Source organism: Cataglyphis hispanica, chromosome 16, assembly GCF_021464435.1.
Source record: "Cataglyphis hispanica isolate Lineage 1 chromosome 16, ULB_Chis1_1.0, whole genome shotgun sequence".
In the NCBI taxonomy this organism is placed as follows: Eukaryota; Metazoa; Arthropoda; class Insecta; order Hymenoptera; family Formicidae; genus Cataglyphis; species Cataglyphis hispanica.
Window position 1 is genome coordinate 1,735,886 of NC_065969.1, and position 15,417 is coordinate 1,751,302.

The 15,417-nt window shown below is 24.5% G+C and overlaps 2 protein-coding genes and 1 pseudogene across 2 annotated transcripts in view; 2 read left to right on the forward strand and 1 right to left on the reverse strand.

Moving 5' to 3' along the window:
* Positions 1 to 15,417, forward strand: part of LOC126855601 (acyl-CoA Delta-9 desaturase-like) — a 34,243-nt gene that overhangs the window by 3,658 nt on the left and 15,168 nt on the right. The window lies entirely within an intron of this gene.
* LOC126855600 (elongation of very long chain fatty acids protein 4-like) lies at positions 2,410 to 5,051 on the forward strand (annotated as a pseudogene).
* LOC126855590 (fatty acyl-CoA reductase 1-like) lies at positions 6,112 to 11,707 on the reverse strand. Its single transcript, XM_050603396.1, is given in 10 exon segments — positions 6,112 to 6,425; positions 6,515 to 6,595; positions 7,676 to 7,852; positions 8,482 to 8,733; positions 9,220 to 9,412; positions 10,075 to 10,184; positions 10,369 to 10,514; positions 10,840 to 10,934; positions 10,937 to 11,087; positions 11,398 to 11,707. Coding segments are annotated over 10 exon segments (1,500 nt in total). The 5' UTR covers positions 11,611 to 11,707; the 3' UTR covers positions 6,112 to 6,343.

A 15,417-nucleotide genomic window follows, 5' to 3' on the forward strand; every position in this document is an offset into this window, starting at 1 on the left:
CTACTCGAATTGGAATTATTCTCAGTTTACGAGGATTTAAAATTAGCGATTGCTATGATAAAATTATATTTATTCAAAGAAACAATTAATAATAAAATTAACGAATCCGAATCAAGAATTTTAAGATCGTGAGTTTCAGGCGACAGAAAGGCCTGGAAAAACCGGATAAAACTGATATTTTATTCACCGCGACGAACATTATAAAATTTAAGAAAGGCATAAAACAAATGAAAAACTATAAAAAAAAAGAAAAACGCAAAAAGCATGAGATGGGATGTCGCCTGATAAATGTGACATTTGCATCAGCTTAATCTCAAGATGATAATAAAAATCAATCTCTCGTTTTCAGCAAATATATCGAATTTTTAGTTAAAACGTATAATTATACAGAACAACACTATTGATACAGGAAATACTGAGATCTGCCATTACAATAATAGAAACGCGTGTTGGAACGTTGAAATATTCATGCATCATCGTATCTATTTTGAATGTTTTTAAATGTTTAAAATGTATATCCGATAAACTTTCATATCACGTATATGTTAATTTAAAAATTAAAAGAATAATTTATTTTATATTGCGTTCTTTATTCTGAATCGTATCTATTTTAATCTATTAAAATATTCAAAATATGTATATTCCATAAACTTTGATACCATGTGTAACGTACTAATTTAAATTAAATAAATAATTTATTTTATAATGCATTTTTTATTTAAAAAAATTAAAAGTCATGTTTCTTCAAATTAGTGGTTACGCTACACGATTGTTAAAATAAGAATCAGCTATTAAGAATGAGCTATTGGAAAGATAGGTCTGACAATTTTTAAATAAAAACGTAAAAGGCGACCAAGAATTAGACACAGTCAATTAAAAGTTGTTTAATAAATGATTATGTAATTGGAAGTGAGATGGAAAAAGAAAGAGTGAAAAAGAACTTTTTATTAATAAATAAATAATTATATTTATAATTAATTAATTAATAATTAATAAAAATTATAATATATAAAATTATAATATAAATATAGGAGGTCCTATAAATTGGGCATCACGTAAACAGCCTATTGTTGCATTATCGAGCACAGAGGCAGAATTTATTTCAGCCGCTGATTGTTGTAAAGAATTGTTATATCTAAAAAGCATGTTAGAAAAATTAATTGGTAAAACTGTAAATGGCGAAATGTGTATAGATAATCAGAAAGCTATTAAACTTATTAAAACAGGAATATTAAATTATAGGTCGAAACATATAGATGTGCAATTTCATTTTATAAGTATTTGTATGTCGCTTTAATCTTCATTCTTTTCGTTCAATATATTATAAAAAATATTTATTTGGGGCAGGGAGAATATAATAATGTAATTTCTTGATAGAAATAAAATGCATTTTAATTTTCTCCAGAGAATCTATAATATTTCTGAAATTGCAAGATTGATTTTATGACAAATATTATTTCAAGGTAAGGATACTAGTAAGGATTTTTTTGTATACTTTTTTATATACTTGGCGCATGCTAGCAAAAAATTACAAAACTTTTAATTTTTTCTCTAAAAACTAACTTTTAAAGGGCTTAAAATAACTTTTAAAAGGCTTGGCGTATCTTTTTTATCTTTGTACATACATATGAGCTTTTTCTTCTCGGGTAGAAGCATTCTAAATTTTAAATAAATTAAAAAATATAGTTAGACGATGTTCTCAGTGTTTACAATAGAAGATTGTACGTTACATGATTATGTTATAAAAATTACAATAAGTTCTAAATAACCATGGATTCACTACCTTGAGGTAGAGTTATTGGTGAATTAATTTATTTTCTAATTTATTTAAAATCTAGAATGCTCCTAGCTTTTAATAGGGAGTGTACTTATGACACTGTCAAATAGACAATACCAAACTCCGGATATGTAAAACAATGACGGTATACTAACACAGTAACAAAATCAGAAATGAGATAGGGCGAAATAAAGTGGCTAAAACCGTTTGTTGCAAAAAGTACTCGATTTCTCTCGGCTCTAGCAAAACTATTTGTCGTATAGGAAAAAAATCTATATCACCTTTTCTGTAGAGAATTTAATTCCCACAATATTGTATACAATTATTTTTAGCCTAAGTCTAATAGAAACTGATATTTGCGAAAAATCGATTTTTCACTCCTTTGAAAACTTAGTGTCATTACTGATGCTTAAATAAAGCGATTAAAATTATTCTAGCTTTGCCCTAACTATTCAATAATTCGGGCATTTTAAAAGCTGTTCCGACTAACTAAATTATGCGCAGTAATAGCATGACTTTGCGCTTGATTTGATATGCAAAAATGTTATTTTGCAGTTTTTGCATACCAAATCAAGTGCAAAGTCTTAATAACACAGAGTATAAATACAATGAAAAAAAAATTTCATGCTAGATGGCTAGTATACTAGTATGATTATATATCAACGCTTTTGAACATTCGATACGGTCACTAAACAATATAAATTAATGAACAATACTAATTGAACGGTGAGATTTTATCATAAAATAAAATCGGACAGACAAGATTATTAAGCAAAGTTTGATGAGCAAAAAGTTGCCGATCTTGAATCGATGGATTTATTGCAAGAAGCTCAATATATGTGGACAGAAAGAATTGGTAAGAATATTGTTTAAAACTATTACAGTATAATGACTTGAAATTTAGCATTAATTGATAAATTAAAAAAGTAAAAATTAATAAATATTTATAATTTTCAAAAAAAATTTATTTACAAAGAAACTTCAAAGAAAGTTTAGTGTCATTGTTTAACATATATAAATTTTTTTACTTAATAAAATATAAATTTTATAGTTGAATTTTTTATTTTGTAAAATTTCCAAAGCAAATGACTAAGCAAATGATAATAATATGATAATGTGATAATGAAAGAAACATAATATGTCTTAAGCGTAAAGCTATATAATATGTTAATGTTATATACTATAATCGATAATAATATATAAATATGAAATTAATTGTATATTAATTTTGAGGATATAATCTTACTCGCAAGCTCACATGCTTATCGTAGTATATTGATTATGTTCTATGTAAACCAAAATATATAGAAATATAGAATTTAAATATTGACCAAATTGCATGATCTTTTCATGACTGTGTTTGCTCATAATTTATATTAATTTAATTTTTAGATCCACGAGTAGTCGATTTGCCTTTAGTCCAATCTTTTTATTATGTGCCACTTATAATATTTGCATATCTGTATTTCGTACTCGAATGTGGGCCTCGATTTATGAAAAACAGGCAACCATATTCACTGATAACGTTTATAAAGTTATACAATATTATTTAAATTCTGGCAAACGTTTGGTTGATTTACGATTTTATTGATGCCGGTTTGTTGACAAACTCAACTTTAATGTGTAAACTTTTTGATTATTCCTACGATTATACTTCAATGAAGGTAATAAGTTACATATAGTTACATAGTTATAATAGTTATAATAAAAGTTATAATAAGTTATATAGGAAAGGATATATATATATATATATATATATATATATATATAAATATATATATATATATATAGGATATATATATATATATATATATAGGATATATATATAGGTTATATAGGAAATATATATATATATATCCTATATATATATATATATATATATATATATATAGGATATATATATAGGTTATATAGGAAATATATATATATATATCCTATATATATATCTCCTATATATATAACTCCTATATATATATATATATATATCTATATATATATATATATATATATATATATATATATATATATATATATATCATTGATAAATGTCTATTTAGAAGCCTATTTCTAAAAAAAATTCAGTGTACGCACTTCTCTTTATTAAATATAACTTTGTGTTACGTTTTCATTAAGATAAAACAACTTTCGATAATTAAATCTTTGGCTAAGTTTTATCTGAAAAACAATAGTATGAAAATTATAAGTAAAAGAAGACAATTTCTTATTAATGATATACATATTTATATCAAGGTATTCTTATTTTAACAATCGAATGAATATGTATGTCAATGTAATGATTACGATATTTGTCGCTTGCTCATATTCATACATATTTGTTTCATAAAATAATATAACAATGCAAATTAATTAATACATCTAAATGTTATATTACAGTTAACTAGGAGTTTATGGTATTATTTTCTGTTAAAAATCTTGGATTGCGTAGAAACAGTCATATTTGTATTAAGGAAAAAGAAAACTCAAATAAGTGGTTTGCATTTATATCATCATGTAACTACTATGTTTCTGACATGGTGTGGTATAAGATATTACGCTATTCCTCCAGTATTATTGCCCTGCATAATAAACTGTTTCATACACACGTTAATGTACACCTACTACTTCTTAGCAACTTACGGACCAAATGTTCAAAAAGCTATAGCACCTTTGAAACAATGGATAACTAGAGCACAAATGGTAACAATTATTTCTATATTTATTATATTATGATATATATGTATATATAATATATAATATTTTTTTTAATTTCTCTAAAAACATCATCCATCAAAGATCCAAATTAATGATATATTTGTAATATTTTCTTTATTTTGTAGGCACAATTTGTCATATTGATACTGTATGCTTTGCAAAACTTTTTGCCAGATTGCAAGCAAATAACGGATTGGATTATTCTACTATACATCGGAAATTTAATGATAAATTTCTATCTGTTTTATAATTTTTATCAAAAGGCATACAATAAACCTAAAAGAATGATCCAATAGATAATACCTAATAGATAGATGCATGCAAAGTTGGAAAGCGTTGTTTTTATTACAGTTGAATGTGCGTATCATCAAAGTTATCGGGATCAAAAAATTATTTATTTCATTCACTTTATTTATTTTAACGTCATCATACGCAATAAATGTAAATAATGATAAAAGTAATAAAAAGAGCAGCGCAGAGCACAAAGTTTATTTTGTCATTAATCAGCATATTTACAATAAATGACAAACATAAGTGGACAAATTTATAATATAAATATTTGATTGTATGAATGAGTAGAGAATTCTACATTAATATTTGTTTATAATTTACATAAATATATAAAATGTAAATTTACGAATAAGAATTTATTAATAATAATGTTTATAATTATGATTTTCCGTTTTGTATACACCGTAATCCCTAAAAACTTATCTTTCTAAAAAAAAAAAAAAGGGAAAGGAGGCCTCAAGTAAACGCGCCAATTTTGAAAAACGAGAACGATGTTGTAGACCCTTCAGGGAATAATTCCTTAAATCTCTTGTATTGAGGTAACGAAAAATGTTGAGTATGAGATTGACAAACGAATTGTAGGTAGTGTAAGCGATAAATTAAAATCGCGGATTGAGGGGGCGGGGTGGAGGGGGAGGTCGTGAAAAAATACAGTCTGTGCGCGATGAAGCGAGGATAGGAATTAAATTAGATCTGATTAGTGTTGATTAGTGTTGATGTTTCTTACTCTATTAATTGATGAGGATCAATTATACCAGTTGTAGGTTGATTAAATTTGTGTTTTAGATTTGAAGAATACTTTTTTTTCACAATCTATCTTCACATTTTGGGTGTGTGAAAAATTACCAACATTCTGTATAATCTAATGCTACATGTAAGCTTATACAAGTATCTTTTTATTTAAAAGTTATGTTTGCATAAAGGTTTTAGCAATGGAAGCTGGTATAATAGCATCTAGTATTTATTTTTAATGTCCACGAAAATACTTGATTGTTATCATTGAAGAAAGATTAAAAAGTAGTGTCTGAACTGACAGAATGTAAGGGTGCTTATATCGGTATTAATTCCTTTGGATTTGGCAATGCTAATTATTATGTATTACTAAAATCAAATTTAACAATTAAAATCAATAATGAACCAGCTAATAATTTATCTAGGTTTTAGCTACATCTGGATGTACGAAAAAATCAATTAAAGTTTTCAAGAAAATTAAATTATGCGATAAGAATAAGATACATTAAACGCAATAATCTTTTTCGAGTATAAATTTTTTCTGACATACATACATATATATAGTTTAATGAAACAAATAAAAGAAGAAAGAAAAAGAATTTAAATGTAATATTATTGCATTTATTTATATATATACTTCATTTTTATTTTAAGTATTTCAGATTACAGTGTTCATTATTATATAGATATAGAATATAGTTACAATATAAATATAAATTATATAAATTTTTCAGAAAGAGAGAGAGAGAAGATAACTGATTTATAAAAATTGTTATAAATTAGTAGCTTTTTCTATCTCTACAATAAATTTATATTTATATTTATATTGTATTAAAAGCATATCCACTTGTATATCATCCATAGAATAGCAACAGAAATGATGGTTTTAAATGTTGCGACGAATAACCTTAACCTAAAATATTTAATAAATTAATATATTTCAAATAAACAATTAATATATCTAACTTAAAAAACAACGATGTTCCGTTTTTTTACACTTACCTTTTATAATGTGCTTTAGCTACATCTAATCGATTCATGTCTTCATGTAAAAGATATTTTTTGATACCTATTATTTCAATCCTTTAAACAATTTGAGATATATTAATTTATTAAATGTAATATATGTGTTTATTTTAGAGTAGATTTCTTCGCAACATTAATAAAACAAATATTTAATAACTTGAATATTATAAACATTAATGCATAACTATCATCAATTAATGAAAGTTGTATTTTCGTTATCGTTGCTGATATAAATCCTGGTATAATTAGTTAATTTACTTCTACTTGCACTTGTTGTTCATTTATACAATATATTAAATTAATTTATATATATTATTTTAAATTAAAAAATGTTTTTCTTTTTATATTTCTTTCAATTTACTTTCTTTTAATTAGCAATAAGTATTTTTCTTCATAATAATCTCTCTGCTTGTAAATTATAAAATTTAATATATTCTTGTTTTTATTTGTATGTATATTGTTTTTCTCGCAGTGCAATTAGGAGAATTGAAGAGATTAAAATGTTTTATAAATTAACATATTTTGTATTTTATATATTGACATAATCTAATATTTTATTTAAATATAAATAAATATGATAAATATAATAAATATAAATAATTTAATATCGATTAAAAAATATAAATAAATTGACCGACTTGTCTGAATCTTATTTTATATGTCTCGCACAAAAAGTTTCTTATTATAAATTTAAAATTTGAAAAATAAAGAAAGAAAAAAAAGAATGTATGTTAATTACATTTTAAATACAATGAATAAAAAAAAACTGTAATTTTATATTAAATTGATAAATTTGTATACAAATTATACATATACATTCATATAATTCAATGGTACATGAGAATATTTTTTTATTATCATGTATTATTATTTTTTTATCATCTATTATTATTGGTAGATACATTCGGTTTTCAAAATCATTTTCTCAAACTTTAATTTTCTCGTGCGTTTTATCAAAGAGGAATTTGTTTAAGAGTTCAGGATAATATTATTAAAATCGTGATACACAATTTAATAGAGAGCAATATTTAGTAAATATCTATGAATATGTAATCTTCAATAAGGAATAAAAGAATTAATTGGATCAATTTTAATTTTTGTTTTCTATTTAAAATCAAGTTATATATTCATATTTACCTTATATACTTTGTAACATCTATATCAGACAGATTAATCGAGAACATTTCTCGATTATTGAATGGTATAAGTGACATTAAATCTTGACTATTTGCATTATCAAATTTCCATTTGTTAAACATAAAATATTGCACAGCACGATTGGCCACATATATTTTTCTCTGTATTTCAAATATCCTATGTTGTGCATATTATATATGTATATTTACATAAGACAATTTGAATAATACGATTAAAGTTAAATCATCAAATCTGAAGAAGGTTAAATAAACAGCTATTGCAAATTAAAAAAAAAAAATTTGAAAAAATATATAATATTTTATGATGTTAAGGAAAGCTATTTTAACAAAATTTTTGCATTGAAAAAATACGTGCAAATTAATATTCTGAATTGATAAAAAAAAAGATACATATTATGCTACAAGAGAAATCGTTTATTTTTAAGTTATCTTGTAGTAAATGTGTTTATGCAAAAATTGTGTACATGATAAAAAATATATACATAAATGCTTAAGTAAAATACACAATTGTATTATGCGTTATCAGATATACTAATTTTAATATTAATATGATGAAAAATAAAAGAATTATATATTTCACAGAGTGTATTTTTGAATTTTTATTCTCAGTTGGCACTTTTTTCCATATCATTACTTTTGTTAAAAAAAAGATTTAAACAATAGCTCGTACACATAATGAAGCAATGCTTTCTAATACAACTATCTTTTAGGGAGACAAAATGTACTTAAAAAATTTTATATAAATAATTTATATATTTTAAAATAATCAATTTGTTTAGTACTTACATAGGTTGACGTCCTGAAAATTTGAGAACTGAATCTATTATCATAGCTGGTAAGATATGCCACAATATTGTCAATACATAATACATTATTGCATTCTTAGTAAAGAACGTATGAGGCGTCCAAAAATAGAGTCCTTCGAGGGGTATCTCTTCTAGGATTTTATCTCCTCTGGTTGTAATTTCTTCTAATTTTATACTGTGTTCATTAGGTAAAGTATAATTTACGACAAAACATGTGGATCCTGGTGTGAAACTAATAATAAATATTATTGTAAATTAATGTTATGCACTAATAAGATTTTATTAAAATTGTATTAAGTTTTAAAAATATCTTAGGCAAGATATATAAAATATATTATTATATTAAATAAGATTGCGATAATGTCACAAGATATATTATTATAAAATATAAAAATTTTATTTTAACAAATTAAGGATGTAGATGTATACAAAATTTTTGTTTAATTATTTTAAACTTCTTTAATCTTATGCAAAAAAAAAACTTAATTTAATTTTATCCAAAATAAATTATATATAAATTCAATTTAGAATAAACATGTGATATTTTAACTTTTCAAACTCTAATGTAAAAAAAAAAAACAAAAAAAAACGGAGAAATTGAATAAAATGTGTAATGATATAGCAAAACATAAATTTAACTGCAAATTGAAAACATTTTTGTTTATAGCTTGATGTAACTAAAGATGCGTTAATATGATATATAAATTGATGATCTTACGTTGTCAATCCAAGTTTCCAAATTACAAGAATTATAGTGTTGATGACACTGTCTACTGGTACATTATTTTGTGAAATATGGCCATTACCATACAGTACCCGTAAGAATCCTTTGGCGCTGAAAGTTAATAGTCCTATTGGACCATTAAAATTATCTATCCATCCTGGAATTGGATCCTTCAACGTACATATCACTAATAAATGAAAAATATTGTTTAATTCATTATTATTAGATTATTATATAACTATTATAATGTATAAAAAGCGCGATATATATTTTCTATTTTTGTGCATTATCAAGAAAAATAAAAAAAGGGCAGTGAAATTGTAACTAAAAAAAAAATTTTTAATTTTTTTTAATTTAATTTTTAATTAGGAGCAAGTAAGCAGCTAATAAAGAAAAGCAAGTTTAACTAAACATTCAAATATTTTATTACCTAAAATAATTAAATAAATTGTTTTAAGTAACAATACCTTTAAAAAATATAATATCTATATAATAAACTATTTTATACAAATGCAGCAAGAAGCTAATGTAAATCTAAAAATATTTGCAAGATATCAAGTTTTAATGTACATATTCTTTTTGCGTTATTTTTATTAGCTTATTACATTTATATGTATGTGTGTGTGCGCACTTATATTTTGTGTATTTTATTATATAATGTAAAAATATTATATATTAAATAATAAAAATATAATGTAAAAATATTATATATTAATAATAAAAATATTGTATTTAAAAAAAACTTTTTCTATAAAATAAAAGAGTGCACATTTTTAGTTTGCTAAAATAATATTAAGGGAAGAAAATTTATATTTTGTTTCTCTAATATTCAGCAAAAAATCTACGTACCTACGGATGGTCTCACAATCGCACAAGGCAAAGATAAGGAGTATTCCCCTATTATACTCTCCGCTAACTTTTTCGAGAATATATACGTATTGGGAGCATTATCCAAGCATCTGTACATGATTTCAATAAATAAATATGGCCAAATAAAAAACTCAAAAACAATTGTAACATTATAATATGTGAAATAAATAAAAAGTAATAATATGAAAAAAAAAATCATCATTTTCTTTTAATCACCACATATTTTAAATTTACATACGTATGATATATTTAATTTATGTTCGTCATGCTTACTTAGCTGTAAAAACATTCAAGGTATGCTCATCCAATGACTCGGCCACTTTGATAAATTTCCGCCAATCGACTATAGGCGGATACACCTTTTCTTCTATAACTGGTTTCTCCAAATGTGAATATGCAGTGCTAATATGTACTAAGGCCTTTAACAGATAAAAACAATTCAGATTAGAGTTGACTCGTATTCAAAATTCTATAATTAGAAAGTTAATAGCATCAGGCAAATAGATTAAGCATGTTTACAATTAATAAAGAAATTAATTCGGCTTTTAAACAAAAAACATCTTTCAAAAATACCGAACATATATGTAAGCTTGAGAGATAAGCCTAATAAAAAAAAAAATTCTTAAATAAATATACAATAATTAGTAAGTGCATAAAACCACGTGTAAAGTAATTTGCATAATCAAATATAATAAGGAAATTTTTATAAATATGCGAATGTAGAATTAATCTGTGTTAACTTACTATTAGATTCTTCATACTTTCAGCCAAGATACATATATCTCTCGTTGATCTGGTATTAATAAGTATGGCGTCCTTTAGGCTGTCGGAGAATTTCAAGATGCAGCGTTATGAATTACTATAGTCACTCTTTCAATCAGCATTTGTCTATCGACTGTCGACAAGCTTAAATTTTCTTGACTGGTATCGCCAGAAATCGCAATTAATTTCTTGATATTTGAAGGCTGTTCCTCTCGTAATTTGTCGAATAACTGAAATGAAGAAAATATTATACATACAGTATTTATAAGAAAATTTGCCATAATGTTTAGATACTTTTACACAAAAATTGTAAAACATTTCTTAACTTTTCCTACAGGTTATTATTTTTAATGCTTTTCGATATCTCATACACTTCTACTTTGTTTTAGAATTTTAAAGTAATTAAAATAAACTTTTTATTATAATAACATTTTAGAATAAAAATTATTTTTATTGATATAACAATTTTTAACAAAGCCTTATGTGTGTGTGTGTGTGCGTGTGCGCTGCAAGAAACGTCCATTTCTATATCTCACTTACCGGTAAGTTTAACATTTTTTCGATTCTCTCATTAATACTCAGTCCTTTTTTTGGGCGCATTAATATAAATATTTCTCGAATATTCGGGCAACATCTCAATATCTTCTCGATGAGTACTTTGCCTAGAAATCCTGTTGCGCCTGTCAAAAATAAACTTTGCCCAGCGTAAAACGCAGGAATTGATTTGGCTGCATCAATCGTCTCCTTATCCATTGTTATTAAAATTAAACAAACAGAATAGTATCAACAACAAATCAACAACAGCAAATAATATGTACTTAAAAACGTTGTTATCTCTTTTAAGTCGACATCGTTACTAAACTAAAGTAAGACTATTTGATTGTATATGATAAAGCTATGCACATAAATTTAATTACATCACTAAACCGGATATGTTGCAAGTCAAACCTGGAAAAAATAAATTAGAATAGTAAAAAGATGATGTGCATCTTCTTTCATATTTAATATTTAAATTTGCTTTACGAAGCATTTGTTTGAACTTGGAACACACCTGTTGTGGCAATATTTAATTCAAATATTCCAAAAGTTTTTATCTCGCGGGCACGATAAAATGGACTACGAAGAAGTATACTTCTAACGAAAATCTCTTTTGCAGAAATGTTGTGAGTCTAAATAGAAATAAACTTTATGATTTATTTATTTAAAATTAAACGTAATTATAAACATATAAATATATTATTTAAGTATTTTCACAAATATGTTAGCTTGTCGATGAATGCTCTTACACAGTTTCTTAGTCCATTCACAATAGAATTATATAAATTGTTATAAAATTATATCAATATCCGAGAGACAAATATTTTTCATAGATTTGGAATCGGAGATTAATTTCAATTATTAAGCCATCTGTTATTTTTTATTATATTATATATTATATGCCAATATAATCGTTTCTTTGGCCTTCATTCATTGTTAGATTATATTCACAAATCAACTTGCTAAGAGTGATTTATTATAATATTAGGAATGATATCAATGCTTTTCAAAAAATCAAATATTTTAATCTATAATACATATAATATAATTATTTATGTATTTCAACTTTCTATTTTTCTTTTAAATAAATTAATTAAAATATTACAAATTCCTTTTCTGCATACATTATATATATATATATATATATATATATATATATATATATACATATATAAGATATATATTTTATTATACTTTCGCTGAGCATCAAAGTATATATATATATGTAATAAATGAAGTCCGTGATGTTTTACAATTTCCAATAGTTTTACATATTATAATTTAATCAAGATATATGATTTAAATATGTTTTCTTAAAACGCTAGAAATAATAGAATGACGTGCTCTGACATTGAAATACATTTGCATCATCCTGTATACTTTGATCTATTTAATTATTCAAAATGTATAATTTTGAATAATTAAATTGATCGATAACCTTTGATACCACATATAATGAGCTAAATTACAATAAATATAGAATCTATTTTATATTGCATTTTTAATTTCGATTTGTATCTATTTTATGCGTGTATGCGTGTGCATGTGATTTATATAAATATTCAAAATGTATACCCGACAAACACTGATACCATGCTCATTTAAATGAAATGAATATTTTATTTTATTGCATTTTTTACTTCGAAAAATTAAGAGTCATGATTCTTAAAATCAGTAGCTACAGACATGAACAATTGCTCAAATAAGAGACAAAATTTGATCAATAAATGGATATGCATTATAGTAATGAAAAAAAAATGTTATGAAATATAAATTAATCAATGATTAAATTATAATCCAAAGTCTAAACCCAGTAATATTGGTTATTATTAAAAGCCAAAAGTATTAAGTCTCGCGCAAAGTTAAATGTTTACTACTTATTTAAATATTTATGCTTAAAATTTTCTTGCCACGCGCATATACTTGGGCAATTAAATGTTTTAAAATTAATTTCACTTTTATTATTGCAAAAATCGCAAAATAGTACAGAATTTTCTAATTTAAATAGATATTATCTTTTAGAAGTTTTATAATGAAAGTTAAAAATAAACCCGCGTTATTTATTTCTACACTATATATACTTTATCAATTTACAGATAAATAAATCTTTGTATGTTTGTGCGTGCGTGTGTGTGTGTGTGTGTACTGTGTAATTATACATACAATAATCACGAGTAATATTGCCTAATACGCACGCATATTTTCGATAAATTATTATTAAACTCAAAATTTATTAAATTTGGTTGAGTGATTGGAGCAACACTCTTATTAGACTTGATTGACACATACAGTGACAAGTCAAAAAATCAATCTTTGTCATTCTTTGATTATGATTTTGATCCAGATAATACAAGCGCACACACACAAAATCTGCAAGCTACTTGGCACAGTTTACTCATATCTGGGCCAAAGTCACGTCCTCGGTGTGATTAAGAAGGCACTTAGCCCGAAGGCGCATTTATTCTGTCTGTGCTTTCGGATCTGATGACCTCCACGGCCACGTTTGGTCCGGAGATGAGTGAGGTTTTATTTATATATACGCGTATCTTCGAATCGAATGATTCTTTTGTCAACAAAGATAATCACAACAAAGTTAACACTGAATATCATAAATTAAAAATCCACATTTTTTATACAATATGTACAAAAACTTCAAATTATAATGTTATATGATTATACAGGGAAAAAAAATTAGGGTGATTCCATTAAAGAAAATAAAGACTTCAAATCTCCTAAGCATCTCCTAAAAAACATGTTCACCTCTATAAGATTTCTCCCTCGATACTATGCAACTTTTATTTCAAACATTTTTTCCTATCTCCAAAACTATGGGAGTTATTCAGGTGATCTGTTTTAAATGCCTTGTATATGATTATATATGATTATAAAATTAATATATAACGCCATAATTTATTTAATATTATGTCGTATGCATATAAATAACTAATGATCTGATATTATTTGTATTATATTATTTATTTATTTGCATATTATTTTTATTAAAATCAGTAGTCTATAAATGCAAGTAAATCGTGATTATTTTACACATTTTTCCAAATATCATGAAAAATATGCGTCTTTAAACAAAAAGTACCGAAGCAAAAGTTGTAGAAAATTAAATTATCTTTTAAATGAGATTAGAATGATTGTAGTACGTCCCATAAGTTTTGAGATAACCAGTTTCAAATGTAGAAAAAAATATTTTTTTTTGCTGTCGACATAGCTTTTTAAAGATACTCTCCATTTAAAAAATATTCTACAGTGCTATATTAATTTAAAAAGAAGAATTACTTTATTTTTGAAAGAAAAAGATTTTTGTTTTTTAATTTTATTGATTTTTCTCCAAGAAATTTATTAAGTTTCATCTTCTTTTTATTTTATTTCTCAAAACCTATAGAACGTACTACAATCATTTTGATCTCATTTAAAAGATAATTTAATTCTCTACAGCTTTTGTTTTGGCACTTTTTATTAAAAAACGCACACTTTCCCTGATATTTATAAAAATATAAAATAATCGTAATTTCAGAAGTTTTTGAGCTATAACTTCTTAAGAAAGCATTTTTCGATCCATGTTTATAGGAAATTTTTGGTTCAAAATTAAATTTCCTATAAGATCTCAAAGTTTGGCTGGATCGTTCGGGGCCATCCTGTATAACGCTAAAGATATGTTACACTTAATAAAAATTAAAAGAGCATATACATTATTAGAAAATTTAAATTTAATTTAATTTGATACATATCGCATGGTCCAAACAGTTCACACAAATTTTTGTGTTAATTTACCATAATATGGATATGTTAAATGATGATACTAATACCTATGTTAATATTTTAACACAAAATGAATGCAAACTTCACGGTAATTTGAAATAAATGTTGTGTGAAATCAATATATTTTTAATGATAAAATTAATTTTAAAAAATGTTATTGACGTACTACAGCTATTCTCACTCCTATTGTAGGATAAAATCAGCATTCTTTTCTGTAAATTAATTAAATTAATTTAAATTCTGTCACTA